General features: G+C 34.1%; 4 protein-coding genes across 5 annotated transcripts in view; 1 reads left to right on the forward strand and 3 right to left on the reverse strand.

Moving 5' to 3' along the window:
• Window positions 1-400: 400 nt before the first annotated feature.
• Window positions 401-2,321, reverse strand: LOC145724268 (rho-related GTP-binding protein RhoB-like). Its single transcript, XM_081972433.1, has one exon. The coding sequence runs from the start codon at window positions 1,079-1,081 to the stop codon at window positions 578-580; it is 504 nt and encodes a 167-aa protein (XP_081828559.1). The 5' UTR covers window positions 1,082-2,321; the 3' UTR covers window positions 401-577.
• Window positions 2,322-3,224: 903 nt separating this feature from the next.
• Window positions 3,225-10,805, reverse strand: LOC145724266 (uncharacterized). Its single transcript, XM_081972431.1, is given in 7 exon segments — window positions 3,225-3,843; window positions 3,896-4,108; window positions 7,810-7,878; window positions 7,880-8,066; window positions 8,537-8,719; window positions 8,778-8,942; window positions 10,229-10,805. Coding segments are annotated over 7 exon segments (1,302 nt in total). The 5' UTR covers window positions 10,587-10,805; the 3' UTR covers window positions 3,225-3,716.
• A 498-nt stretch (window positions 10,806-11,303) lies between these two features.
• Window positions 11,304-19,214, reverse strand: LOC145724267 (uncharacterized). The gene is made up of 3 exons (XM_081972432.1): window positions 19,121-19,214; window positions 15,085-15,496; window positions 11,304-13,356 (listed from the first exon to the last, which is right to left on the reverse strand). Coding segments are annotated over exons 1-3 (603 nt in total). The 5' UTR covers window positions 19,123-19,214; the 3' UTR covers window positions 11,304-13,167.
• A 2,328-nt stretch (window positions 19,215-21,542) lies between these two features.
• Window positions 21,543-26,788, forward strand: part of Gad1 (glutamate decarboxylase) — a 28,928-nt gene continuing 23,682 nt past the window's right edge. The window contains exon 1 of one of the 2 annotated variants that reach the window (XM_081972179.1): window positions 21,543-21,689. In XM_081972179.1, the coding sequence (XP_081828305.1) occupies window positions 21,629-21,689 (61 nt within the window). In that variant the 5' untranslated portion in view covers window positions 21,543-21,628. The remainder of the gene's footprint in view (window positions 21,690-26,788) is intronic. The other variant, XM_081972178.1, reaches the window with a different exon arrangement.

A 26,788-nucleotide genomic window follows, 5' to 3' on the forward strand; every position in this document is an offset into this window, starting at 1 on the left:
ACCCTATAATCATCCTATAATTCAGTATTTTTACCCTTCCAGATCATTAAGATATTCTGAAAGACGTTACCATTTAATTGATAGCAGTAACGGCACATACTTAGTTTTAGAACTTTGAGTATACAGATTAAACACAATATAAAATGAACGCAAAAGTGACGCAAACCGCATAGGAAAAATTGATAAAACTGTATGTGCAGGGTGATATTCAAGAAAACAATACATTTTTCTGTGCATACGTATAATATTGTTGACCACCCTGTTTAATAGAAAAAAAAATGCAGGGCACAACTAGCATTCTTTATTTGAATATTCCCTTTAGCTGGTTTCATTTTCGTGCAGCCCTTTCTGGACACCCTGTATATTGTCTGGTGGTGGTTTTAAAAAAAAATCTGTTTAGTTTTGTTTAACTTTTAATCAGAAAACTCACTTTATATTATAAAAACGTATAAAAACCTTAATTAGCCTAAAATACTAAAGAGATTACCAATAATAAAGCACGGTATTTCCTAAAAGAAACGTACACAAACTTATTATAGAAGTTGACAGTTCCGAAGAGACATTTTTTTCTTTTTGTTCAATGATAAATGGCAATTTCTTCAAATATAGCCCGAACTCCTAGACTATATTTAGACGAACATTCCATGTACTTATCAGCGTTAATCTGTTTGGCAACTTTCAATGCTTTTTTCGAAACCGACGCAACCGTTTTTGCGTTGATCCAGCTTAGTTCCGACAAGAAATAATAAGCGTTGGGTAAAAAATGCTTTATTTCCGGCCACCATTTCAGTTTCACGTTATCTAAACTCACTGGACTATCAATTGCATAGCAAATAAGTACTCCATCCGTGTTCGAGTAAGACAATGGCCTTAAACGATCGTAGTCTTCCTCGCCAGCGGTGTCCGACAGAACCAAATTAAAGTGTTTTTCCTCCACCCACAAATCCTTAATGTATGTGTCGAAAATGGTGGGAACGTGTTTTTCCGGAAATTCATTGTTCGCGAACACAGTCAACAAACAGGTTTTTCCACAACCGCCATCACCAACCACCACCACTTTCCTTCGTATTGGACGGTCCATGATTCTATAGGCAACTTATTAATAAATATACTAAAAAGACCGCTCCAAAACTTCGATCTAGTTTATTTAAAACTTTCTTATCAAACAACAAAATAAATATGAGATTGATAAAATTTTAGATGTTGTACCAGGTGCAAGTAAACTCTATTAACTAGAAAATTGCGTCACGGGTTTTTAATAATCAGTAGAAATATCTATAGGAAATACGAGGGCAGTTAGTTAAAATGCTAGGCGTCTTATCTATAATTCAAAGTGGTGCCAATAAATAGTAATATGATTGCAAAATTTTGGCATTTTACAAAGTTAGCTCAAGAGAACTCAATAAATGTATACTCTATTATGCACCTTTAGAGGTTTATGGAGAACTGGACGTAGGACGTAATTTTAAAAATTTGCGTGTTAAAAATTGTATTAAAAAGCAGTAGCAACTTTATTATGTGTCCAAAGGTGAAGCCCCTAAGGTTGCCCTTAGAACGTTATCATTATTTTCTAAGTCAATTAAGTCCTTTTTAAGGTTAGACATTCTTTATTAAATTAAGTTAAAAAAAACGGAAAAAACTAAGGAATGCCAAGAATTTTTTTTAGAGGAAAAATTCTAAACCTGTGACTAAATAAAAGTAATAATTAGATAAAATCCACAAAAGCGGAACTGTCCAAAAATAAACATAAACTAAACAAAGTTTAGTCCAACCTATCTTAACTTCAAAAAATTAATACAAAGAAAAATCTTTTTTTTAAACTACTTGCCAGAAGCGAATCCTATTCTACACCGTAGTACCTCGCGTTGTAGTCCTTTGGTGGTTATATGCGCTTGAATCTCTCTCTAGGTCTGTATGGGTACCTAGAGCACCGGTCGTTACAGCAGATTGCTCCTTCGCTTCATCTACGGTTGAACTTTATTTAGACTTCCTTTTTCGTGTGTGATGGATCCTCAAGCTCAGATCGCCCTTGCTTCAAACAACGAAGCTTCACAACTCTCAAGAAACATGGGGAACACGTCAGACGTGAGCAGTCAACATCCACTTCCCTCAAAACTGGTCAATCATTGGAAGAGCGGAAAATTAGGGCACTTAGTCACACGAACAACGATTTATCCACTTAGAACTTTCAATTTGGATAAATTCGCTTTTTTAAACGTATTAGTCTTTAGAAATTTTTTTGATTAATTCTAAACAACTTTAAAAAAAAAACAAAACTTATTGCCGCCACCGGTTACACCTATTTTACATATCCTATACGCTTCTGGCCTAAAACTTTCTACAAACTAAAAAATTAAACAATCTAGAGGAAATGGCAAAAATTAACACTTCTCGTAAGGCTGGAGAAGTCTCTAGCCTTACGACAAAATACTCAGAATTGCAATCAATATCTAATCATTTTTGGTTAAAACGTATTTACACCTATTTTTAAAAAACAGTAAAGTCTGGGTTCCAAGACACAGAAGAATTGAGGGAAATGAAAAAGCCGTTCTGGCTAAAAAGGGCCGAAACAAAGACAAATGGAAAGAGGGACGTAAAAGGATCAAGCTCTGGGAGCAACTCACTTTTATTCTAAATAACTCATTTATTTGATAAATAAGATCGTTCATTTTACAGCTATGGATAGCAAATGGAAAATGTTGTCCAATGGTATAATGACTTTGATTGGTTGTGAGCTTATTTGATGAGATAATTCAAACTTATTGACACTTTGTCATTGCAAATTTCTCTCTTATAAAACGTGACATTGTCACATTTGAAATCCGACGATTCGGTTTTTACTTTTGGAAATCGTTTTTAGTTTAGGGAAAAAGTTGCAATGACAAAGTGTCAATAAATTGACTTCCCATCAAATAAGCTCACAATAAAATAAAAAGGTTTTTCCGAAATTTTGTATTTTTTGAATATCCCAGGAGTTAATTTTTTTTAAGTTTTAGTATGGCATATGATTAAGCTCTAAATTGCCCAACTCTGTAACTCTTACCGTTTTCGAGATCCCATCTCGTAGAGCAGATTGGATTATATCATTAAAAGGTTTAAAGCTTATAGCTTTTATTTTATGCGGTTTAATGAATAATTTCACACAAAAATATTGGGCAGTACCTTGTAGTTCAAACCGTTTGAATGACTTCTTAATCTGTATGTGTGCAATTAAAACTTCAGTACAAATCTACCTTCTTTTGAATTCCATATCTCTATAATACAACAACTAATAAAATCTACGAGTGTAAAAATAACGGTAAAATAGGATGCACATACATAACACAGACAAATTTAAATAAATGCATAAGTATCTAATTAATAAAACCTAATATCAGATCTAGTTTTACGCCTTAATTATTCGTTGTAGATTAGTCTATGCTTTATAATCTATTGCAATTTTTTTGGCAAGCTAAGAAGCTTAAACTAAAAAACAGACTTGAAAAACTCGGGTAAGAATGAAGTTCTGAAATTAGGGCTACGGAATGATTACAGGGAAAAAAACAGAAATGCCACACTTTATAAGTCTCCAAAAGTAAAAATCGCACAGTATCACCCAATATTGCTTTCGGCTGACTATATAATAAATCAGATCTAGTTTAATCTCAACAATTCGTGTACTTAAACCTCTAAATGTATGTTAGGTATAAGGAAATGATTCGAGTATTACGCGCAACTTAAACGGAACAATGTAAGCTATCGAAAGCTTTAACTTTATCGGGAATGGCTGCTGCTTCTAAAGGAACCCTTGACAACAAATCCCGAAGGTTACTCACAAAAGTTATTTTCCGATAAAATTTTGAGCTGAAATCCCACAATTAACACGCAATATTGCCATCAGTTGTAAACCACTTACCTTATAAACGGTTTAGACATGTACAGCATGGTTTTAATCCACAATGTGGGATGAACGATATAAAGGTGGCTGAGATTCTTTCTAAGTTTTCGCCCAACCATTTCGTAGCATCTTTTCAACCAGCCAAACGATGGCAATTTCGTGGCCGCTCCGTGCAAATATACCATAACGTAATCATCGGTTACTAAACGCTCCAACGTCCATAAAATATACCTGCAAACCGGCAAAAGTCAAATAAAACCAACGGTGTTTTTAACAAGAACAGAAAGTGACAATTTTGACTAATTTATCATAAATCCTGATGTGCGGCATTTGCGTCAATCACAGTATTGTTCGTAGTTTATGATTGGTCAAGAAAAAGCAGCAAGTTGAAAGCTGCTTTTTTTGACCAATTACAAACTGCCCCCTGTGCTGAACACACAAATGGACTTATCATTAGTACCCAGCCATAAATCAATCAGAAATTGACATGTTTTTTGATTCTATGACGATGGTAATATCACGAGAGCTTTAAAATACCCATAGATCTCATGACAGCATGTTTTCCATAATTTTACGTCCTTTATGACAAGCAAAATTTTTAAAAATCGCTGTTCTAACTTCCTTGTATCCACGCAAGATATTCAGATAAAAACGGATCGTTTTCGCACTAAGTACACTAATAATATGTATCCGCAGAAACGTCGTACAACTGACTACGTTTATATCGAGCAAATTGAATCCGCTTATTCAATCCGATCAAGTAAACTAACATAAAACCTTCGATATAAACAATCAATCAATCAAACCAAAAAGTAGCTTTATTGTCGGAAACTTAATGTCATTGACAAAGCCCTGAAACACATACAAAAACAGCAAAAAAGAACATACACAATTATTACACTACACATACAATATGAGTCACACATAATTACACCTTACAATTATTAAAATAAAACAAAACAAAAGGCAGTTACCCTGTATAAGAGAGGAGAAAGAGGATCAAAAACACAAACGTGTGCTGCTTGGTCAATTTATGGCAGAACAAGCCGCCTTAAGAACTGGAGTAGAATTCGTCCAGAGAATAGTACGCCCCGTCAAGCAAAAACCTCCCAGCCTCACGCCTAAATCCATGTGCAGATGGCTGGCCTCTCACGTGGAGAGGAAGGTTATTGAAAAGTCTCTTGCCACCGTAAATAAGCGACGACTTAATCTTCTCCGTGTGAGGAATGGGAGGCCTCAAAACGAATCTACTGCGAGTCACCGAGCCAGAGCCCTCGGACAACTGACCCCCAAACTTGCCACCGACAAGACAAATCGTCTCTAAGATGAAAATGCAGCACAGGTGAATATACCATGTTCAATGAAGAGGGGTCTTCTGAAGCTGTATCCAACACGACACAAGCACCTCAATCAGTGCATAGTATGCACTCCTAGTTACATGGTAATCCAGATTGCCAGAGATTACCCTCAATGCATGGCAACCCCACGCCAGTCTAGAGCACAGACCGACTTGTTCATTCCAGGGGCGCAGACTGGCTCACTCACCCTCAACAAAAATCTCCTGCAATGAGCATCCAAAATGTAGGATCTTGGTCTTACTGATATTTAATGACAGTAAGTTGGAATTGCACCAATGTTTGATTTTGGAGAGGTCCCTATCAATAGTGACAGTCAATGAATCGGCGCTCTTGCCGCTCCAAAGAATGGTCGCGTCATCAGCGAAAGCAGTGAATTGTCCGTTAATAGGGAGCGAAACAACATCATTGATGTATATCAAGAACAGCAAAGGTCCAAGAACAGAGCCCTGAGGGACACCCAAAGTTAACATTAACTCTCCAGAACCATGGCCCCCGATGAAGACCTCCTGGCTCCGGCCGGACAAGAAAGAGCGAAACCACAACAAAGAAGCGGCTCGGAAGCCATAAGCTTCAAGATTCCAAGGAAGATCTGGTGGTCTACGCAGTCGAACACCTTCGACAAGTCGCAAAATACCGCGGCCGAAATATCGCCGGAGTTCATGCGACCATACAGATCCTGAAGAAAAGAAAAAATAGCATCATTCGTCCCCATCGCTGGCCTGAAGCCAAACTGAGATGGGCTGAGAAGCTCATGACGCTCCAGAAACGACATCATCCGCCTCTGGACCAGCTTCTCCAACACCTTAGACAGTGCCGGAAGCAGGACAATCGGTCGGTAGTTAGCCGGGCAGGAGCAGTCACCGGTAGAGCTTGTAAAAGCAACTTGTAAAGAGGAATAATGGGAAAACTGCCTTAGAAAAGGATGTGCTGATTGCATCGGCGAGAACAACCATCATAGAAATACATTTTCACAACGGAGATTAACAATTTGGATTGACTACCAAATCCCAAAATGAAACAGGATTGGTTGGTTTTGTTGTTGGCTCTGCTCCGCAAGGACAATTTGCCAGTTTTGAGCTACCCACTGTAGAGGCCGCGGTGTTGTCTGGCTCTAAACCATATCGCGGCTCTTACTTTTCACAAAATATACTTTACACACACAAATAGTCAAAACAATCGATCCAGAGCACAATCCGAGTAAAAGATATAGTAATTCCTCGTGGAAACTATAACCGTCACTGTCACATCCACGTGGTTTTCTACTAGGTTTTCACCCTTTCTTGGAAGTGCACCGCACAAGACAATTCCCCGTAGACTTTTAGGAATCGACGTTTCCACTTAGAGTTCCCACCATATTCAAATTTCCCTGAACACCGTTCCAAGAAACGTGGTTTCTTAGTGGCAAAAAATGGCACCCACGTACGTTTCAAGTTGAAAACCGAACTGAAGTAACAGGATTGAAATGCCCTATCCGGTTGCAAGGTGACAACATTTTTTTTGTTTATGCGAAAAATATATAGTTAAAATCTCGGGTAAAATGCATAATATTTCTGTAACATTTTCAGACACTGCTGATAGATAACAATTACGAATATGTTGCTATCTCTTTCTGCTTGAATAGTTAACTTTTTGCGATCCTAACGGATCTTTCGAACTCGTTCAATAATCCAAAAATTATCAAATGTAAGGAAACATGATAAATACTCGATTAAATAATCCTTACTTTAATCAGCTTTGTCGATCGGATAACAGTCTACGATACAAACGTAGTCATTTTGTACTGATAAAGTGTTGCTTTGGAGCCTAGTGTGAGGACCCGAATGAGTCAAGGCGATCTAAGCAAACTTACCTATATCTAAAAATTGCTTAATTTTGCCGCTACAAGGCGCCAAAAGTTCTCAAATTAATATTGTTTTTTGAAATACTTCCTAAACGCACTTATCGATTTTAACGAGATTTAGGACCAAAAATTACTATAAATTGACTATAGTTTTGACCTAAACAAAATATTGCAAATCAATGCGAGGAAATAATAAAAATTACTTGTGTATCGTAAGTAAAACTTTGTATTTTGGTTACCCCTGTATGAATTACTTCAATATTTTTTTCCTTCTAGCTGACTTTATTATGCAACTTTTTAGTCTCTTGCAAAATTATTGACAGTTTTCCTAAAAAGAACCACAACACCAACTCATCACTAATTCCTAACCAGAACAAACAAAATAATTACCAATTAGCTAGACAAAAAAAAATATATATTTTTTTGAAATTCTTTTCAGTATAGAGTAGAACAGTGAACATTTTGAATATTTGTTATAAAGTTTGGCTAATTGAAAGTTATTTCGTATGTTTTTGTTTGTATCGGTTTAATGTTTAGTGATGCAAAGTAATGAAAACCGTCTAACAATAATTATGCAAGAGGCAAGAAAAATTTCAAAATATATTCATGTAGTAGCAATAGTATATTTCATTACCAGTCCAGAAAAAAGGTTTATCACCTGCGTGCGTAACAGTTCTCCGTGGAAGGCAAAGCCGACGCAAATGCCGCATAATATGATCGAAATATGTACTTACAAAAACAAATTGTCCATGACGTAGTCGTAATCGACACGTGACCGGTCGGGTAGATAACAGCGGCAAACAAACGATGGCGGTATGTCCGCCCGCCCTTAAATAGCCGCCGTGCGACAGCACCCTTTTGTAGGGCTCAATCACGCGCATGTCAATCGTGCGGTGCTCGCCACCCGGTAATATCATGCGCTGCCAGTTTCGGGCGTGACGTCTTTCCTCTGCCGCACTCAAAGGTTCGATTGGTTCTGATGTGTTATTATCTAGAAGTTTTCGCACTATTGATGGCAGGTCATTTGAGTAAATCTCACCATACGATGCTTAGTTTGTGATTAGTCGAGAAAAAGCAGCAAGCTAAAGCTGCTTTTTTTGACCAATCACTAACTACAAACAATGTGTACGTTCACCCGACGTCAGCGGCTTAGAGGTTAAGTAAGCGGTCCTATTTAGTTGTTATGACTGCTTACTTAGCTTCTAAGCTGCTGACGTCGGGTGAACGTACACATTGTTACATAAAATTCATTATTATGATCCATTTGTATTATGTTGTATTTCATAAGCCTATGAAGGTTGCATAATACGTTTCATAATCCATACATATAAATCTAAACATTTTGGAGTATTATATTTTGTCATGTATGAACAAATGGTAAATATTTAGACCAATCGCACTTAGACAAGAGCTTAAACTGTTTTGCTATTTGCCATGACACTAAAGTAAAGGATGACTTACCTTCATCCATATCAGTCTTATTCGTTTTTTCGTTATCATCCTCTTCAAAAATATCCGACTTAAGACTTTCCTCTGAATCACTATCCATAGAGGAATCATCATCAATCTTTATTTCTTCTTTGTTGAGTCTGATACGTCTCAATTTATTGCTTCTTTTATTGTGAGCCAGAAAGTTTAAATTACCTGAAAGCATAAATTGTAAAAGAGGTATAATTAAAAGGCCTGTAACACTATAGTCTACCTTCTTTTTCGTTCATTGTAAGTGATACATTTTGTAAATTTGAACTTAAATGTGCTTCATAGATTGATTTATCATTTTCTGTATCACTGGTAGGATCATATGAAGTCTCTACTGGTAAATCGTACATCAACAGTTTCTTTAAAGCTGAGGGACTTTTAGGAAATTCTGAAATAGTAAAATGTAAATATGTAGTTATAAACAGCTTAGGTAATCGTGGAAACTCATCATCAGCCGTTTTAAGGAGACAGATAGTAAACCAATTTAAATAATAATTTCTACAACTGTTTAATAATGTGCTTATGATTTAGTTTTTTATAAATAATATTAGATAATAACACCAATTACCTACCCGTTATTTCAAAAAGTAGTAATTTAAATTTTTTGGAAAAATGAAAAATTTTAAAGTGCTTTTATGTGCTTTAATTTAAGGTCCTTTGGTATAAATATGCCCTTTGCTGTCTATTGGAACCCTCCTGGAGCAAAATTAAAAATTGTTAAAATTGCACTTTTTGCAAAAATCACATTTTTTCAGTTTTTGAGTGATTGTAACTTTTTTATTTGAACTCTTATAGACTTCAAAAATCCGCCATTAGAAGAGGATAAAAAATACTACAAAATGAGCCAAAACTGACCTCTCTAGCTCTTCGTGTTACCGAGATATTAAATTTCAAAAAGTAGTAAAAAAAGACACCAAATACCCCCCCATTCTTCAAATTTTTTGGAAAAATAAAAATTTTAAAGTGCTTTTTTTTGTACTTATTTTACTTAATTTAAGGTCCTTTGGTATAAATATGCCCTTTGCTGTCCATTGGAACCCTCCTGGAGCAAAATAAAAAATTGCCAAAATTGCACTTTTTGCAAAAATCACATTTTTTCAATTTTTGAATGATTGTAACTTTTTTATTTGAACTCTTATAGATTTCGCAAATCCGCCATTAGAAAGAGGATAAAAAATACTACAAAATGAGCCAAAACTGGCCTCTCTAGCTCTTCATGTTACCGAGATATTGAATTTCAAAAAGTAGTAAAAATCTCATGGCAATCAAAACTGTATTGTTAGATGTTAGATGTAGTTTTGAATGTAAGCCAGACAAGAATAGTAGTATTTCAGTAGGAACAACTTTATGAAAACATTTAGGAATAGTGCAAGTAATTTATAATGACAAAAGTCATAACCAACCCTGTTATGTTGAATGTATGCAACAATGAATGTAAAAAGTATAGCTTTGTTTATTTCTAAATATTTTCAGTTATAATTTTAAGAATAAGTGTGTTTTTTTCCTGTTTAGAATCTGCAGGCATTTCAGGTGTTGCTAGGTACTATTTTTCCTAAATATTTTCTCGGGAAGAAAAGTGACACTTTAGCCTCTGATATTAATTAGAAAAGTAATTTTTAATCCACAAAGCTGCCAAAAATACTCTATTATCTAGTTAAAACGATTTCAACTTACCTGGTAATTTTTCATCATAATCCAGTATAGGTAAATTCAATTGCCTTTCAAAGGAATCATACAGCTCACTCTCAGTCTGTGGAGGTGTACTGTGACATTCAGGTTTAAACTTGTGTTCCTTGTACTTATTTTTCACCTGTTCCGGTATTAAATCCGGAAAGTCCGGCGACATTGCCGATCCTGGAGAATGCATCAAAGGATGGGAGTTTGTAGCATTTTCAGTGAGAGGTAACAGTCGGCTGATTGTTGTTTCATTCTTCTTTGCTTCATGTATTATTGCCCCCTGGAATTGGTCCTCACTTGTGGGGCTAATTGTTATGGATGATAAATCATCAGAAGGATGATTATTAAGGTCCATTGTATTTTGTACTTTATTTCAGAATATTTTATTCGATATGGAATACAAAGTTTTACAGTTTTACAACATTGTTTAGCGAGAAAATCTTACTTCAACACTGTTTTCCGGCTTTAAAGAAATTCCACGTTATCTTTATTCTCGTTTTTGTTGTATGCTGTATACAAAACTGAAAAAACATAAAATGTTGTTTTGAATTCCAATTATGGGGAAATCATTGGGCGACTGTCAAAAATCATGACGTATATCAGCTGATTTGACATTTTAGCGGTTTTGTCCGCGGTGTTGCCAGCTTTAACTCGATTCTTCGCGCTTAGTGCGTTTGTTCTTTTTTTGTCTGAAAAATAGACATATTCTATGCCTTTAAAAGTAAATTTTGCTTTTGATTGATGCCGGGAAATTAAATTTGTAAAAGAAATAGATACAAATGTACAATTGAGTCGCTTTCTATTGAACCCTGATTGCGGACCTCTGTGATATAAAGATCACATGACATAATGATTACAAAACCGTATAGGGCCCACGTGATCTTTGGACCATAACGTGTTTTATAAAGCCGAATTGGTCTATCAACTATAGTTTCGCTTGAGATAGCAATGCTAAATGCGTATTTGTAACATCCTATATGTATCTAAACATTTACCATTTGATGCAATTTTTATATTGCTATTATAATTTTTGTTTGTATGTGAGTATATGACTCAAATAAAAAGAACAATGTCGCATTATAATAAAATAAGCCATTTATTAATTATTTTAAATATGTAGCGAACTTTTAAACTAATAACCAAACAACCTATAAAATTAATCATCTTATTATTATTATTATATTACCGTTTCAATAGAATAATAAAACAAGCCAAATGTCTAATAAAATTGCACGTGTTTGTTATCGTTATTTATTACTGGGTGTTACAAAAAAATCACTTAACACTCAGTTTTCTTTAGGGTCAAAACAAATAATTTTTAATAACAAAAATTAGAACAACCCTAAGACCATTTTTACTGTATTAAATACTAAACGACAAATTTTATTGATAAACATATAACAATAACGACTATAAGTTGAGTTTTCTAGCAAACAGTCATTTGTACACAATATAACAATATTTGAATATGTACACAGTTGTCTTAAAATGTATTTATTGTCAGTACACAACAGTTTTGACTTGATTTTTAAAAACTTTATAATTACAAAAAAAAATCTTTAAAAATAAAACCTTAAAATTACACATTTATATTATTATGTAAGTAGTATTCAGAGTGGTCCAAATCGACTATTTGTACAGTAGTAGTCAATAACCACTTATTAGAATTTGTTGGTTTAAAAAGGGTTTGGAAAATCGTTTCCTATACCTATAATTAGGGGCAAAGTTATCTGCTTATACAGGGTATTGATTAATGCTCAGCAAATTTGTTGCATTTCAAATTTCAACCCATGGACAACCCTCGTTAATTCTCATAATGAGTCGATTTGGGACACTCAGTATATAAGCAAACAAATTAGATGAACAGTGCCTTTTGATGGATTCGTTATTTCAACAATAATAATTCTGTAGTGATTTACGGGGAGAAAAAAAAGTATATTGACCATAAGTAGGAAGAAGAATTTTCGAGTCACAGTTGTATTTACAGGGTATAGATGATATGATCATTCTATCCTATATACTATATTTATATACAGGGTGACCAAGTTAACTTCAAAAGAAAGTAGTATGACGTGTATGTATAGTATAGCCTGGAGACTGTAAGAGAAGAAAATGAGAAAAGTTGACAACTATAAAAATCGTCTATCATCAGCTTCAGGAAAGATGTTTAAAATTAAGTAGGCCACTCTGTATAAGAACAATTATTAAAAGTGTTGAGATTTGTTCAGTGCAGTGCACTTAAAGTTTTGTCTACAGCTCTATATAACTATACACAACAAGTAAATTTACTATAAAATATGTATTTACAAAGTTGGAAGACATCGTGACTTTGTTATTTTATTATGAGTATAGTTAACCTATATAAAGACTAATCGCGTATAGATGAATGATTTAAATTGACAGTTTTGAATATCATGTGAGGCAAGGTAAAAAAGCTTTTTTGGATAAAAATGTGATTTCTTATATGTAAACCTATTAAAGCTACATTATTCTAAGAGATTTAGTTGACACTTTGTTGTCGTGTTTTTGACTTATTCTTTACAAAATCATGAATTCATTTAGGTTACAAGTTTAAAGGTTTAGAAGCTGTATACAGGTGTGGTAAATCCAAAACCGACCATAGGAAAACCGTGTAACTGACAGAGAAACGTAGATAATTGCATGCGCGGGACAAAAACAGAAAACGAAAAAAATATCAAGCAGGCCATATTTTCAGCGCGCTGTTGCCAAAATCCAACCCGTCGACAAAATTAATTTTGTCTACTTGATATGAAAATATGGCCTACTTGATATTTTTTTCGTTTTCTGTCTTTGTCCCGCGCATGCAATTATCTACGTTTCTCTGTCAGTTACACGGTTTTCCTATGGTCGGTTTTGAATTTACCACACCTGTATATCTGTAAGCTGTATAAAATTAAAAGTGTTTACTGGTATAACTATGGAAGTAAATCACAACTGCAGGCGGCTCCTCCATTTCCGTCAGAGCAGACCTCACGACACCAAACGTCCCATCCGACATTTACGGTACCATCGACGTCTAAACTGGCCAAATCGAAGAAACCGCTCACACCCGTCTTGTTTGCCATGTATTCTTTGTATAAGGTGCAGTTTTGACATCCGTAAATCTGAAACAAATACTGTTAAAATAAGGTACCTTGACTCTAATTCACACTTAAACAAATTAGCAAGAATTGCAGCAGAATCATAAAACAATATTGAATGGCAAGTTTTTCTTATTGAAAAATAATTGAACGTCATCATGGTTCATTTTTGCTTGCTATCCTTTTTATAATGCTCAAGTTAAATACCATTGAACAAACGGTTTGTTTCAAGCCAATATGAACCATAGTGATATTTGAACTGTACAACAAAACAATAGGAAATATTTATGGTAATGAACCGATCCTAACTATACTTGGGAGACTAATACAACTCACATCTCTACATCAACAGTAAAATGTCATTTATTTTCAGTTATCTCATCAGATAAATAAGCAAAAAAATAAAAACCTTATTTTGAACATTTCTTCAGTTTTGTACGGATTTCTCCGGATGTTTTATTGAATTTCAAACTGCGAAACTTTGTCCCAATTTAATCTTTCTCTTGTAGGTACTTCTTCGAATAACGGAGATCTACAGGGTGGTCCAAATCGATTGTAGGATACTTAAAGGGTGGAAAGTGCATAAAAAATAAACTCCAATATGTCATATAAAAAACTGTAGTCAAAAAGTGTCCCATAGCGGAGCTTAAATATGTGTCCCAACAAACAGTTGTTTTACTTTAATTCCTAAACAACAAAAAACTTAAATGAAATTTGGAATCTTTGTTCACCATTTGGAAGCAGTAGTTTGGATATTTTTTCAATTTATTTTTTTTATTTTAGATTATTATATTATACCAACTTAAAGTAAGCCTAAACCAACAAATGTACACAAACAAGGGCAGAAAGACCATTTCGGTCGATAGCCCATTTCGTAATGAAATAAAGATTGTTTATTATTATTATTATTATATTTTTTTTTCAAATTGAAAAAAATTCCAAATGACCACTTCAAAGTGTTGAAAATGTACGCCAAATATCATTTGTGTAACTTTGTTTTCGTTTAGGAATTAAAATAAAAAAAAAACATTTTTTGTGGCTCAAGACCTGAAGACTGTGTTGATATTATTGATATGGTCAATTTCTCAGAAATCTCTAAAAAATCAAACTGACAAAAGAAGAGTGGAGGAATGTAATAAAATGTGTGTGTAATACAATGATAAAAGGAGATGAACTGATAAAAGAAGAGCAGAAACATGTGTTGAATGATTGAACTGGCTAATTGCTCAGAAATTTAAAAGCCCATTTAGCTTGTGCGTGAATACGGCCACGAGTCGTTGGTTCGAATCCAGCTGAATGCAGAACAAAGTTTGCCTAATTTTTAATTCATGTTTAATGGTCGATTATTAAAAAGAGAAAACCGTGTGAGAACAGGAAAAAATATATATCAAATTTGACAGATTTGTTTGACATACAAATTAAAATATCTTTTGATGTCAACGTGACAATAATGGTCACCTGCTATTGTTTGGTTGGTACCAGACAATTTGACGGCTATTGCAAACATTAAAGTAAATTGAAATGACGTAACAAAAGAAAGGAGTTTTTTTAAGTCAAGGTTTAGGAATAACAATCAAATGTTCACCAACGTGACATTCTAAACATTTATGTTTCTATTAGACTGTTACGTTACTCCAGACTACTTTGATTTTTGCTATATATTGGTGGAGCACGCGGGTGGACTGAACCCATAGGTAATGGCTCATATTACTTACGGATATTTAATTGGTGCTATTATCTATTCAAACTCACCTGATAGTTGTAAGTTATACAAAAAACGGAGCAAATTTGAAAAAAATTTGTGGATCCAGTTTTCGTTTGGTCGGCATCGTTGCAGGAGCACAACGGATATCCCAATCCGTTTTTGCACAGCACGTTGCAGGAGTCCCGTCTGGTGGTCGCGTTGTAGCTCGCAGTCGCGTTTTCACTGTTCTGATCCTGTCCCGAGGCCGAAACGGGCAAATTCGTAGGGATGAGATCGAAACAAGTGTCCCCGCAGGATGCTCCGCCCAAACCCGACGTGCACAGCTCGTAACAAATGCGAGTCCTGCGGGATTGGGGCACGATTGGCTGTAGGGCGGCGTCATTGTAATTTGTCCACAAATTTCGCGCGTGTCCGCCCCCTGCCGCCAACAAGAACACAATCCCGGGAATTATCGACGTCCTGAAAGTCAGAGCCAACTTTGTTCGAGATTGCTGGACAGGGACGTAGTCGAGGGGTTTAATTTCACATTGTTAGAAGGTGCTAAGTATTAATTCGTTAAGTTGTTTGCTTTAGACTGATAAAAGTAATAGAAATTCCTTGCTTTGCATGTAAAATTTTCGTTATTATAAGAGAAATTGTACCAGTTATTACTATCTTAATGCGAAACAGTCTAATTTTTTTCTCAAACTTGTTCCGTTTTGCCACACAACTTAAAGTAAAATTAGAAGAAAAAATTTTAAAATTTAAAAATGGAAAGTTGTGGTGTTTGTGGAAACTTGTAAAAGTGGTGGTTTAAACTACTATAGACCAAAATATGCTTCTTCAAAACGTCGATTAAATATACAGGGTGATTACTTAAGTTAAATAAGTTTTGGTCATTTTATGTAAAAAATCTTAAAAAACAATCCAAACATGCAAAAATATTCAGAATGTTTCATTAAAAAAAGCAAATACATTTATTTAATTTTTTGTTGTAGACCAAATGATTGTGATCAAGTTTCAAATATTTTTTTTCGTATAATTCAAAATGACATTATTAATATGGGACTCACTATTGCGCCACCCTGTTCGTTTTTTCGTCGTATTTTCATCAATTTCAGCTGATATTTGATGATATTTCAGATACAGTAGTTACAGATACTAAAAATCATAAAAAAAATTTCATCCGTCATTCTGTAACCAAAAGTAAACTGCTCGTCAAAAAGAATGGGACAGCAAAATTTTTGGTAATTTTTGAGCGGTTGTTTCTTCAACTTGACTTACTAGATATTAATAATTTTTTTGAAAATTAAAAGGCATTTTCTTCCTCTTTCTAATGAACTAAATAATCTTTTTAAAAGTTTTCACGAATCCGAGTATACAGGGTGTTACTGAGGTGTAGTAAAAAATTAAAAATTCGGTCTAACGTCATTTCGCGCAAACAAATTTTTATGTTTCAAAATAACCTTAATCGAGTCTTGTGGTCAATATCTCTAAACGTTTTTGCTAGTTTGGTGATTAAGGGCCCTTTTCGAATTTTATTGCAAAATTTTAAAAATAGGGTTACTTTTAATTTTTTGTTTTTAATTTAACCATCATTTTTTTAAATCTTTTGTGGGAGAAGAAATTGATTAGCAAGGTTACACTTAAAACTATCCAATTTAATTAAAAAGCTTATTCTGCGTTATACAGTGTGACCCAAAAAAAATTTAAACTAATAGTGTGCTTGTATATCCAATATCAATCAATATCAAAGTTTTATTTGGGTCATATTGTATAACGCAGATTAAGCTTTTTACTTAAATTGGGTAGTTTCTCCCACAGAAGATTTAAAAAAATGATTTAATTAAAAACAATAAAAGTAAAAATAACCCCATTTTTGACATTTTGCAATAAAAACGAGAAGTTTAGTTAAAAAATGCCAGAAAAGAGTGTTAAAGACACTTTTAAAGACAGCCGCAATCGGTTAAATCTTCATAAATATGGTAAGTCACATTTATAACCTCAATTCGGTCATAGAGTATCATAGTTTTTTCAGTTTTAATGGGTATAATCTTAAAACGCAAAAGAAAAAAACATTTTTAATCTTTTCTAACCTACAAATAATGTGACCTTGTGAACAACAAAAATAAAACAATAATAATTTCACTAAAAATGCCTTCTGCAATCTCAGTACTTTTACAATACAAATTTTTCGAAAAACTAGAGTTAACTTTGATGACCTCTAGCGGCCAAACGGTACAACTCAGCCCTGCCTGCTCAACGTCACGTGATAGCCCCATTCATTAGATTTCTAATCAAATTGGAAAAGTATACTAAATTTTGACTCAAATTTGTGATTTTTTAGTTATAGTGTGTCATTTCAAGTTATAGATACATTTTTGAAAAATTGCACAAGAGTTTACCTGAAAATGATTTTTTCTGAGACTGTATGCGTATGGATTACTCTGGGTAACTCTGGTACTATTCAATTAAAACTTAGTACACTCGAACAAACCACATTTACAAATTTATAAAAATAACATACGTCAATGACGTCAAATTTCCATCTCGCTAAGTTCACATGTAATAGAAAAGAAACGACAATTATTACGTCCCTGGGACGGCCTTTATGGGAACTAAACATTGGGCTCACACATTATTTTTGACTATTCTTACTATACAGGTGTGGTAAATTGAAAACCGACCATAGGAAAACCGTGTAACGGACAGAGAAACAGAAAACTAAAAAAATATCAAGTAGGCCGTATTTTCAGCGCGCTGTTGCCAAACGCCAAGTATCTTATAATTTATAAGTAATTTCATTCAAATTGTGACAGAAATCGGACTAAATACAGCTCGCTGACCGTATACAGATTATCCAAATGAATGGAAATAAATTAGGAATAATCCAACAATAAAATTAATTTTGTCCACGGTATTGGATACTTGGCGTTTTGCAACAGCGCGCTGAAAATACGGCCTACTTGATATTTTTTTAGTTTTCTGTCTTTGTCCCGCGCATGCAATTATCTATGTTTCTCTGTTCGTTACACGGTTTTCCTATGGTCGGTTTTGGATTTACCACACCTCTATACGTTATAAAATTCCTTGTATATTTTTGGTACATAACAATAATATGATAACTTTTAAAAAACGACTAGTGGAATTATTATTAATGTGTCTGTATTATTTACTCATTTTATTTTACAAAAATAAAAGTAAATCAAAATGACGTAACAAAGAAAGGTAAATATTTTGAATGGGACAAATAAGAAGCATTCTCATCAATATGAGTTTAACAAACTTGTTAACTGAGTTTAACAAACATTTTAAAATTTCACTGTGCATTCACTTATTTACACCCAGTTATTTTCGAAAGTTTGGTAGTTTTCGCTGTTAAAAGCCACAAATTGGGGTAAATTCACTTTTTTGTCGTATTCAGCAACAGTGTTACACATTAGGAGAACAAACGATATAATAAGTGTCATCATTCGAGACAAATATATCATTGTACCCTCGGCAACAACATAAATTCCAGTCAGACGCAGAAACACTCGCCCAACCCTCATCCCCCTTTTCCCCCTGTTAGGGGTAAACAATTGAACGTCGAATGTCAACGACAGACCTGGGGGCACCATTTTCCGCCCCGTCAAGCGTGTAAGCGCCCTCTGCTGATTTTTACGTACACCAAAACACACGCACAGTGAATCTGATTAACTTAAGGGATTAGGTTAAACCTGTATGGGAAATGCGGGTTTTATTTGGTTTGGAAAAATTCAAACAGAGGGGTTTGATTATGCGGAGATAGCAGATTAATTTCTGAATACGTTTGTAATTAAATGTTTTAAAATAAAGGTGTGTCATATTCTATAAAATTATGAAACATCACTTTTCTTCATTTTGATTTTATTTTTTTGGTATTATTGTATAGAAACATAGATTTTTATAACAACAAAGTGGGTGAGGTACAAGTAAAATCTAAATATCTAATCGAGTATCTTCTGGCAATAATAGCGTATAATACTAACAATTTTAATTGTGATTTAGAGAAATGAATGTCGTATAAGAAAGTATTAGGAATGTCCTTTTTTTAACAAATTTGTAATAATTAAAATAACTTACATTTTAGTTCTAGATTAAGTAAACAGGAACTACAAGACATACAGCAAAAACTGTACTAACACATACTGCAGATCTCATTTATCATATGGGTTATACATGATAACTAAGTGCAGGACCGTATTAACTAACCAGAAAAAAAAGAGTGATTTCAAATATCTGAATACACTTGATGGTATGTAGTGATCTGATGGTATGCAGTGAGGATCTGTATCAATTTCAAACATGTTTAATATTTGTATCAATTATGCAGAGCTGCGCTTTGTTTAGAGATTATTAAAGCTTTTAGTAATGTCAATATTTGTTTCATTTAGGATTTAGTATTACCGATGCACGTAGTCAATATCACAAACTTGAATGACAGACGTGTTTGATTTAATAACTCCTATACAGGATGGTCCATCTCAAACCGCCGCCGATAATAGTATACCTACATTTTTAATAACATAATACAAACATTTGTACCTATTATGTAGTGAAATGTATTGTTTAAGAACGTTTTGACAGCGTTTGAAGAGTTCTAGAATGTTAGGACAGATTAGGAAACAATCTGAAAAGTTCTAGGAGCGTTTCGGAAGGCTTTTAAAATGTCTTTAAAAATCTGTAAATAAAAACAAAATTCTAAAACGTTTTACAAAGATCTGGGAGGTTTTGAGATGCAAAAAAACTCCGAGAACCTTTAGACTGATTTAGAACGTTTCAAAAGGTTTGGAAGGTTTCACAAGGTTCTAGAAGGTTTTAGAACTTGCCACAAACCTTTGAATCATTTGGCAAATTTCTAAAACGTTATAGAAGTTTCGGCAAAGATATGAGGTTTAGAAATGACGTAGAAGGTTATGAAAGCTGTTCTTCTAAACATCTTGGAAGTATTCCGATAGGCTGCTACTTTCTATGTAGACAAAGCTAGTACGGTGTAACATGTTCCGGAAGGATTGAGAATCTTTAACGATAGTCTACCATATCCGACAATGTTGCAGAATTTTGTAGAAGTATCTGGAAGCGTTTGGAAGGTTCCAGAACGTTATAAAAGTATATGAAATCTTGTAGGAGCTTCAACCAAGCTTTGGAAGGTTTCAGAGAGTTCTAGAGAATTTTGGAAGCTATTTGAGGACTCTAGAACGTTCTGGAAGACTCTAGAGAGTTTTAGAAGGTTTGGAACACCCTGAAAGTTTCGAAGAGCAATCGGAAAGGCGGTTAACATTTCTCTGAGTTTCTAAAACGTTCTACAGAGATTCGGAAGGTTTTGAAAAGGGCAAAAAAGTTCCAAGAGCCTTTAGACGGATTTAGAACGGTCCAAAAAGTCTTAGAAGGTTTTGAGATATTCGAGAATAAAAAAGTCTTTAGCAACTTTAACAAAGCTTTGGAAGGTTTCATGACGTTCTAGAGGGTTCTGGAAGGTTCTACACACTAACCTTTGAATCATTCCGCAAATTTCTAGAACTTTATAGAGGCGGAAGATTATAAAGAAGTGGCCTAGATGGTTATAAAGGTACTCAGGCAGGTTTTAGAATATTCTGGAAAATTTTAGAGTGATTTAGTAGACTTTAAAACGCTCTAGACAGTCCTAGAACGCTGTAGGACCTTCCGTAGCGCTCCAGAATCTTTAACAATATTCTACAACACTTTACAATGTTCCAGTATCTTGTAAAAGGATTTGACAGCAAGGCTTTTAACATTTCTTTGAAGATCTGAAACATTTTAAAATGTTTCTAGAATGTTCTACAAAAGGCCAGAAGGTCCGAGAGGCTTTAGACGGATTTAGAACGCTCCAGAAGGTTTTAGAAGGTTCTGGGATTTCTAGAACGTTATAGAAGTCTCTGGCAAGTTTCAGAAACTTTAACAAAGCTTTGTAATGTCTACTATACCTATTGAACTGGAAATTCTTTTACCACCATTATTCACCATTTAGGTGACAAAGCATTGGCAGAACTGTATAGAAGTGATATTTTGCTTTTTCTATAGGTAAGTTAGAGAAAATTATCTATAACACATATGAAAACTTGTATTTTATGTGACTCACCAGAAATCTACTATTCTTTATTACCTATCAGAACAAACTTTATAATTTATTTTAACATTGTTCAAAGCACACTATTCATCAAAATTGGCAAAAAATGTATTGAAACTTTCTTGCCTTAAAAGTTTGAATTTTATTACAATATTTCCTAGAAAGTTTTTTTTTGCCAAGTAACCAATTTTGTACAGTTTTGTCCTACTTTGGAGCGGCACATCCTCAGCCCTGCCAATCTCGTAAATTCAATCAAAACACATTCCTTTGCCCTGCCGCCTCCCTCGCAAACCGGCTATAAACATTAAAAATGCGGCGTCCCGGGCCACCACCTCCCGTAAACGCGGGGGCGGCATAGACTCCACCCCCGGCGCTATGACGTCACGAGAGCGCGCGCCGCCCCCGCGATTTAGGTCACCTTTTTTGACCTTTGCAGACGAGAGCTGAACGGGGCTTCCTACGGGAATCTTGATTCAGTCGTCCAGCATCCAGAGTTCTCCGTCATGGCCTCCAACACTTCGAATTACAAACTCAGTGCCGCCACCGCTAATTTGAAATATAACGGTAAGTCGCACTTTTTGAATTGAATTTTGCAGTTTGTGAAAATGTGGGTAGAGTAGAAAAATGCTTGAAAAGTATTTGGTAGTGTGGAAAACCTGATGAGGTCTTGTTGAGCAGATATTGATTATTGATTGAACGTGTGTGTGGTTTCGATTGCGCATATTCCGCCATTTTATTTTGGACGATTTGTCCGCCATGTTGTTCTACACTTTAATACTCGTGACGTCAGCCTTTTATTGTTTCAGAAATCAATATCCGCCTGAAATGTTATATGACAATTCACTAACAGTTCTTTTATACAAATGTTACCCTAAAATGTATGAAAGATAAGTAATATTCAATTAAATTTTAATAAAGTATGAAAAAAATAGTACTAACTGAACTAGGGTAAACGTTGAACGACAAACCGCGCCTATTTGGCATCTTAAATCTTGGATTCAAAGCAGATGGCAGTGACGACAAATTGGGACGTCATATTAAATTCACGTATGTCGGAGATTAGTTTAAAAGAATTTAGTTGTTGTGTAACATCAGGTGACATCTGTACTCAACTCTATGAGTTAGAAAGTACAAATGGCGTTTCCAAATCAAGGAATAGCCCCATTAATGCAGCATCATTCAGTAAACACCGATCTGATTGGTCAGTAACATCTATAAATTGTAATATTTAAATATGAAATAGATGAAAATATTTCTTAATTGAAATTGTTGTGAAAACATTATTTACGCAGAAGCATTTTATTTTAACAATTTAAGTACAAAAAACACAATTTGACAACGCCAAAGAACTCCGAACAAAGAACTCCGTGAGGTGTATGCTTCGAGTAAAAAAAGCAATACAGGGAGGAGGTATCAGGAGGTAACAATACAGGGTTAGCCATTCAAACCGTTGATTAAAAGTTTATCAGGATCATACATTTATAAAAATTTGAAATTTTGGAAGTAAGATAAATTCGATGGGTGCTATACAGGGTAATTCAAATTCGACCCTCACCATTGGGATCTCAGAAACCATAAGAGATACGAGAAAGTTTAAATTGGGGCAAAGTTGCGCAATTTAAAGCTCAACCAAATGCTGTTTTAAAAATTTTGATTTTCCGAGTACTTCCGAAGATATCCGAAAAAAACTGAAAATTTGATTTTTTGTTTTTATTTATTTCTAACCTTATTTGAAGAGATATCCCAAAACTAAAAGCATCTTTTCATTGCCACTTTTTCCTAGCTATTCGATGATGGATTCAAATTTGCCACACGACGTTTCGTTTTCTGTCAGTCATCATCAACTTTCTTTTTTCTTATGGGCGCCATATTGGATTTTTAGCCCACCAAATAGTACGTTTTATTCTGATTTTAGTGATGTATAATAACTTATGATTTGCTTCATAAATAACAAAATAATTCAATAAAAACTATTTTTACTTTAGTTATTGGCTTTGAGTTAATGGGCCGTTTTAAAAAATGTCATTATTTGACAGTACTTGTCAAACACGATAATTCGGACGAACATTAGAGCAAGTCAATCATAGTTAAAAATGTATCTAGAAAAGAAACCCCCGCAGAAAATGTTAACTATTTAGGTTAATTAGAAAAAGAGATTTGTTAGCATTATCTCTAACTTAAAAGGCTTATTTATGTTTCCAAGAGAAAGATCATCATTTTAGGAACTTAATTTTTTGCCAAATTTCAATTTTTTATAATGTTAAGTGCAAGTTTATAGTTATTTATTTTGGAAGTGACAAACCATTTTTTATTCATTCATATTTATTCGAGTGAATAAACCGGTTTAAGTCACGTGTCTTATACAGTATTTTATTAAATTTCGACTTCTTATATTAAAAAAAAAACTAAAATTACAGTTCTATTAAATTTGCACCGCGCCCCGTAGATGTAACATTGATGTTTGTTTGTTTACATCTGTAAATAAGCGAATGTCATTCAGAGTGATTTAATAATACAGCAAGTGACTTAAACCACTTTTTATTCACGAAAAGAACAACTAGGTCCACAAGCGTAGCGAGTGGCCTAAGCTCTTCGAGTGAATAAACCGGTTTAAGTCACGTGTACACCTTTGTGACTAAGTATGTTCAGGCCAATTGCGTGTGACAAGTACTACCAAGTAATCTTCATAAAAGGTCTCATTCACTCAAAGGTAACAAAGATAAAATCTCTAAAAGCTCTAATGATCGTCCGAATTATCGTGTTTGACAAGTACTGTCAAATAATGACATTTTTTAAAACGGCCCATTAACTCAAAGCCAATAACTAAAGTAAAAATAGTTTTTATTGAATTATTTTGTTATTTATGAAGCAAATCATAAGTTATTATACATCACTAAAATCAGAATAAAACGTACTATTTGGTGGGCTAAAAATCCAATATGGCGCCCATAAGAAAAAAGAAAGTTGATGATGGCTGCCAAAAAACGAAACGTCGTGTGGCAAATTTGAATCCATCATCGAATAGCTGAGAAAAAGTGGCAATGAAAAGGTGCTTTTAGTTTTGGAATATCTCTTCAAATAAGATTAGAAATAAATAAAAACAAAAAATCAAATTTTCAGTTTTTTTCGGATATCTTCGGAAGTACTCGGAAAATCGAAATTTTTAAAACTGCATTTGGTTGAGCTTTGCATTGCGCAACTTTGCCCCAATTTAAACTTTCTCGTATCTCTTATAGTTTCCGAGATCCCAATGGTGAGGGTCGAATTTGAATTACCCTGTATTTTGAAAATATTTTCATCTTTCTTTCACTTCCGGTTTGACCGAAAGTAGATGCCAACTTGCTTATTTTAAATGGAATATTCTGTATATTATTGTATTTTTGAATAGTCCTGTCGATTTCAAATATTTTGAAATATCGACGTTTGAAAAGTGACATCTTTAGTTTTCGGAGTGTCATTCCTCTTAATTTGAATAAGATAGAGCAAAACTCTAGTTCTGGTTAGGAGTTATGACACTTGAAAACCTGAAAGTGTCATTTTGTAAACGTCAATATCTCGAAAACCCTTGTAGATTGATATAGGTTATGATACATGAAAAATATTTGAAATCGATCGGACTATTTAAAAATACAATAACATACAGGGTGTTCCAATTAAAGTAAGTAAGTTGACATTAACTTCCGGTCAAACCGGATCGACACAAAATTTCAAATTTCTATTAATATTATATCCTAATATACTTTTAGTAAACGGTTTGGGTGGATAATCCTGTACACCCACCGCCCTCTGTACAGGGTGCTGCATTTTCGATGGTTTTACGGGGTACAGAGAAAACGGTAATAGCTAGAAAAAAAGTAGCATAAGTGTTCTGATCCTCTTTTTCTGAGCTGAGATGACTGGCGAAAAGTGGGCGGCGCAAACTTCTTTTGTTTCAAAGATACGGGGGGTTTTCGAAAATTGGTAATTTTTGAACCTCTTCTGTATTTCAGTTGCTCTTAAAGTTATCAAAAAAGGAAGAACGGTTCCCGGTAGAAGTTTTCATGTAGAATCGAATGGTGTAGTCAGTTTTTTTCTATTCCGTTTAGTTTCTGACATATGACAGTAAGTTACATTTTTTTAAATGAAACATCCTATATATTTTTACGTCATTTAATTCTGTTGATTTTTACCTTTTCAACGGTGTATTACAACATATAAGTTTGTAGAGGTTAATCCTGTTATTTTAAAAAAATACCTTTGCTTAGCTAAAAAAAGGCCAATATCTAAAATACCAAACAAAATCGGAAATCATATAAACTAACACTTTTCTACTATTTTTAAGGTAGAAGTTGAAAAAACTGTTTATAAACGACATGTAACATGTTAATATGAACATATCCAAATTTTGTTTCGACTGTGGGTAATTTTATACATATTATTTAGCACTTTTTTGTTAAGGAAACGCTTTTTTTCTAATTACCAAGATTAACATTTACAAACTTATATGTTTTAATAGACCGTTGAAAAAGTAAAAATCAACAGAATTAAATGAACTAAAAATATATAGGGTGTTTCATTTAAAAAAAATATAACTTACTGTCACATGTCAGAAACTAAACGTAATAGAAAAAAACTGACTACGCCATTGGATTCTACGTCAAAACTTCTACCGGACCTTCTACCTAACCGTTTTCCCTTTTTTGATAATTTTAATAGCAAATGAAGTACAGAGGGGGTTCCAAAATGACCAATTTTCAAAAGCCCCCCGCATCTTTAAAACAAAAGAAGTTTTCGCCGCCCATTTTTTGGGTCATCTCAGTTTTGAAAAAGAGATCAGAACACGTATGCTACTTTTTTTTCTATCTATTACCGTTTTCTCTGTACCCCGTAAAACCATCGAAAATGCAGCACCCTGTACAAGAAAGCCTAGAATGTCACTTTTAATGGCGGCGTTAGCGGTTCTCGTTTTGTACACAAACCTATGCAGATGCAGTAGAAAATATGTTTCTTTTTATTTTTTCGTGTAGTTGATTAGAAGTTGTGAGTGAAAAATCTAAGAACGCTTCATTCCTAATCCAGATATGTATAGATATGGCTTTTTATACTCAATAAAGTCCAGCCAAAGCAAGTTTGGTTAGAACCCTTTGTCCTGGAAAGTACAACAAACTAATGTGAAAACTGCTCAATCAAAGAAAATTTGAAAATCCCTGAAGCTAGGTAAGCAAAACTGGTAAATGGGTTTTATATTATTACCAAGACCTTTCTTTTAAAATGTAAATGTGCCAATGGAACTTCTAAAAGCTGTCTGTATACCTTTGTTGCTCTCAAAATGCAGGCGGCCTCAAAATGTAACTGTAAAATGTATGTATGTAAGAGGCAATAAGTTTACTGAATGAGAAAGCATATTGTACTTACCACTGAGTATTGTGTTGGAGTAAAATCATTCCACTTCAAAGCTTTCAACCACTGTTGGGTTCGAGCAGGGTCTTTTGGAAAGTAAAAGACTGACACTTTTGGGCCTTTCATCAAATTGCTTTTAGAAATTTGGCAAACAACCAGTGGACGGCATATTGTAGAGGCAATAGAATTTAAGTTAAAAAACCAACAACAAATTATAGAACAATGAACACAATAAAATGAACACAAACTACACTTTCATTAGAACAATAAACATATAAACAACA

The sequence above is a fragment of the Ips typographus genome, linkage group LG2 (genome assembly GCF_016097725.1).
Source record: "Ips typographus isolate SLU linkage group LG2, UJ_Ityp_2.0, whole genome shotgun sequence".
Classification (NCBI taxonomy): Eukaryota; Metazoa; Arthropoda; class Insecta; order Coleoptera; family Curculionidae; genus Ips; species Ips typographus.

What these genes read in the sequence shown, in the direction of transcription:
- LOC145724267 (XM_081972432.1), bottom strand. An exon ending in GTATAACTTACAACTATCAG is followed by an intron (nt 13,357 to 15,084) that starts GTGAGTTTGAAT and finishes TATTTGTTTCAG; the next exon opens with ATTTACGGATGTCAAAACTG.
- LOC145724268 (XM_081972433.1), bottom strand. Translation starts at nt 1,081, where the DNA reads ATGGACCGTCCAATACGAAGGAAAGTGGTGGTGGTTGGTGATGGCGGT.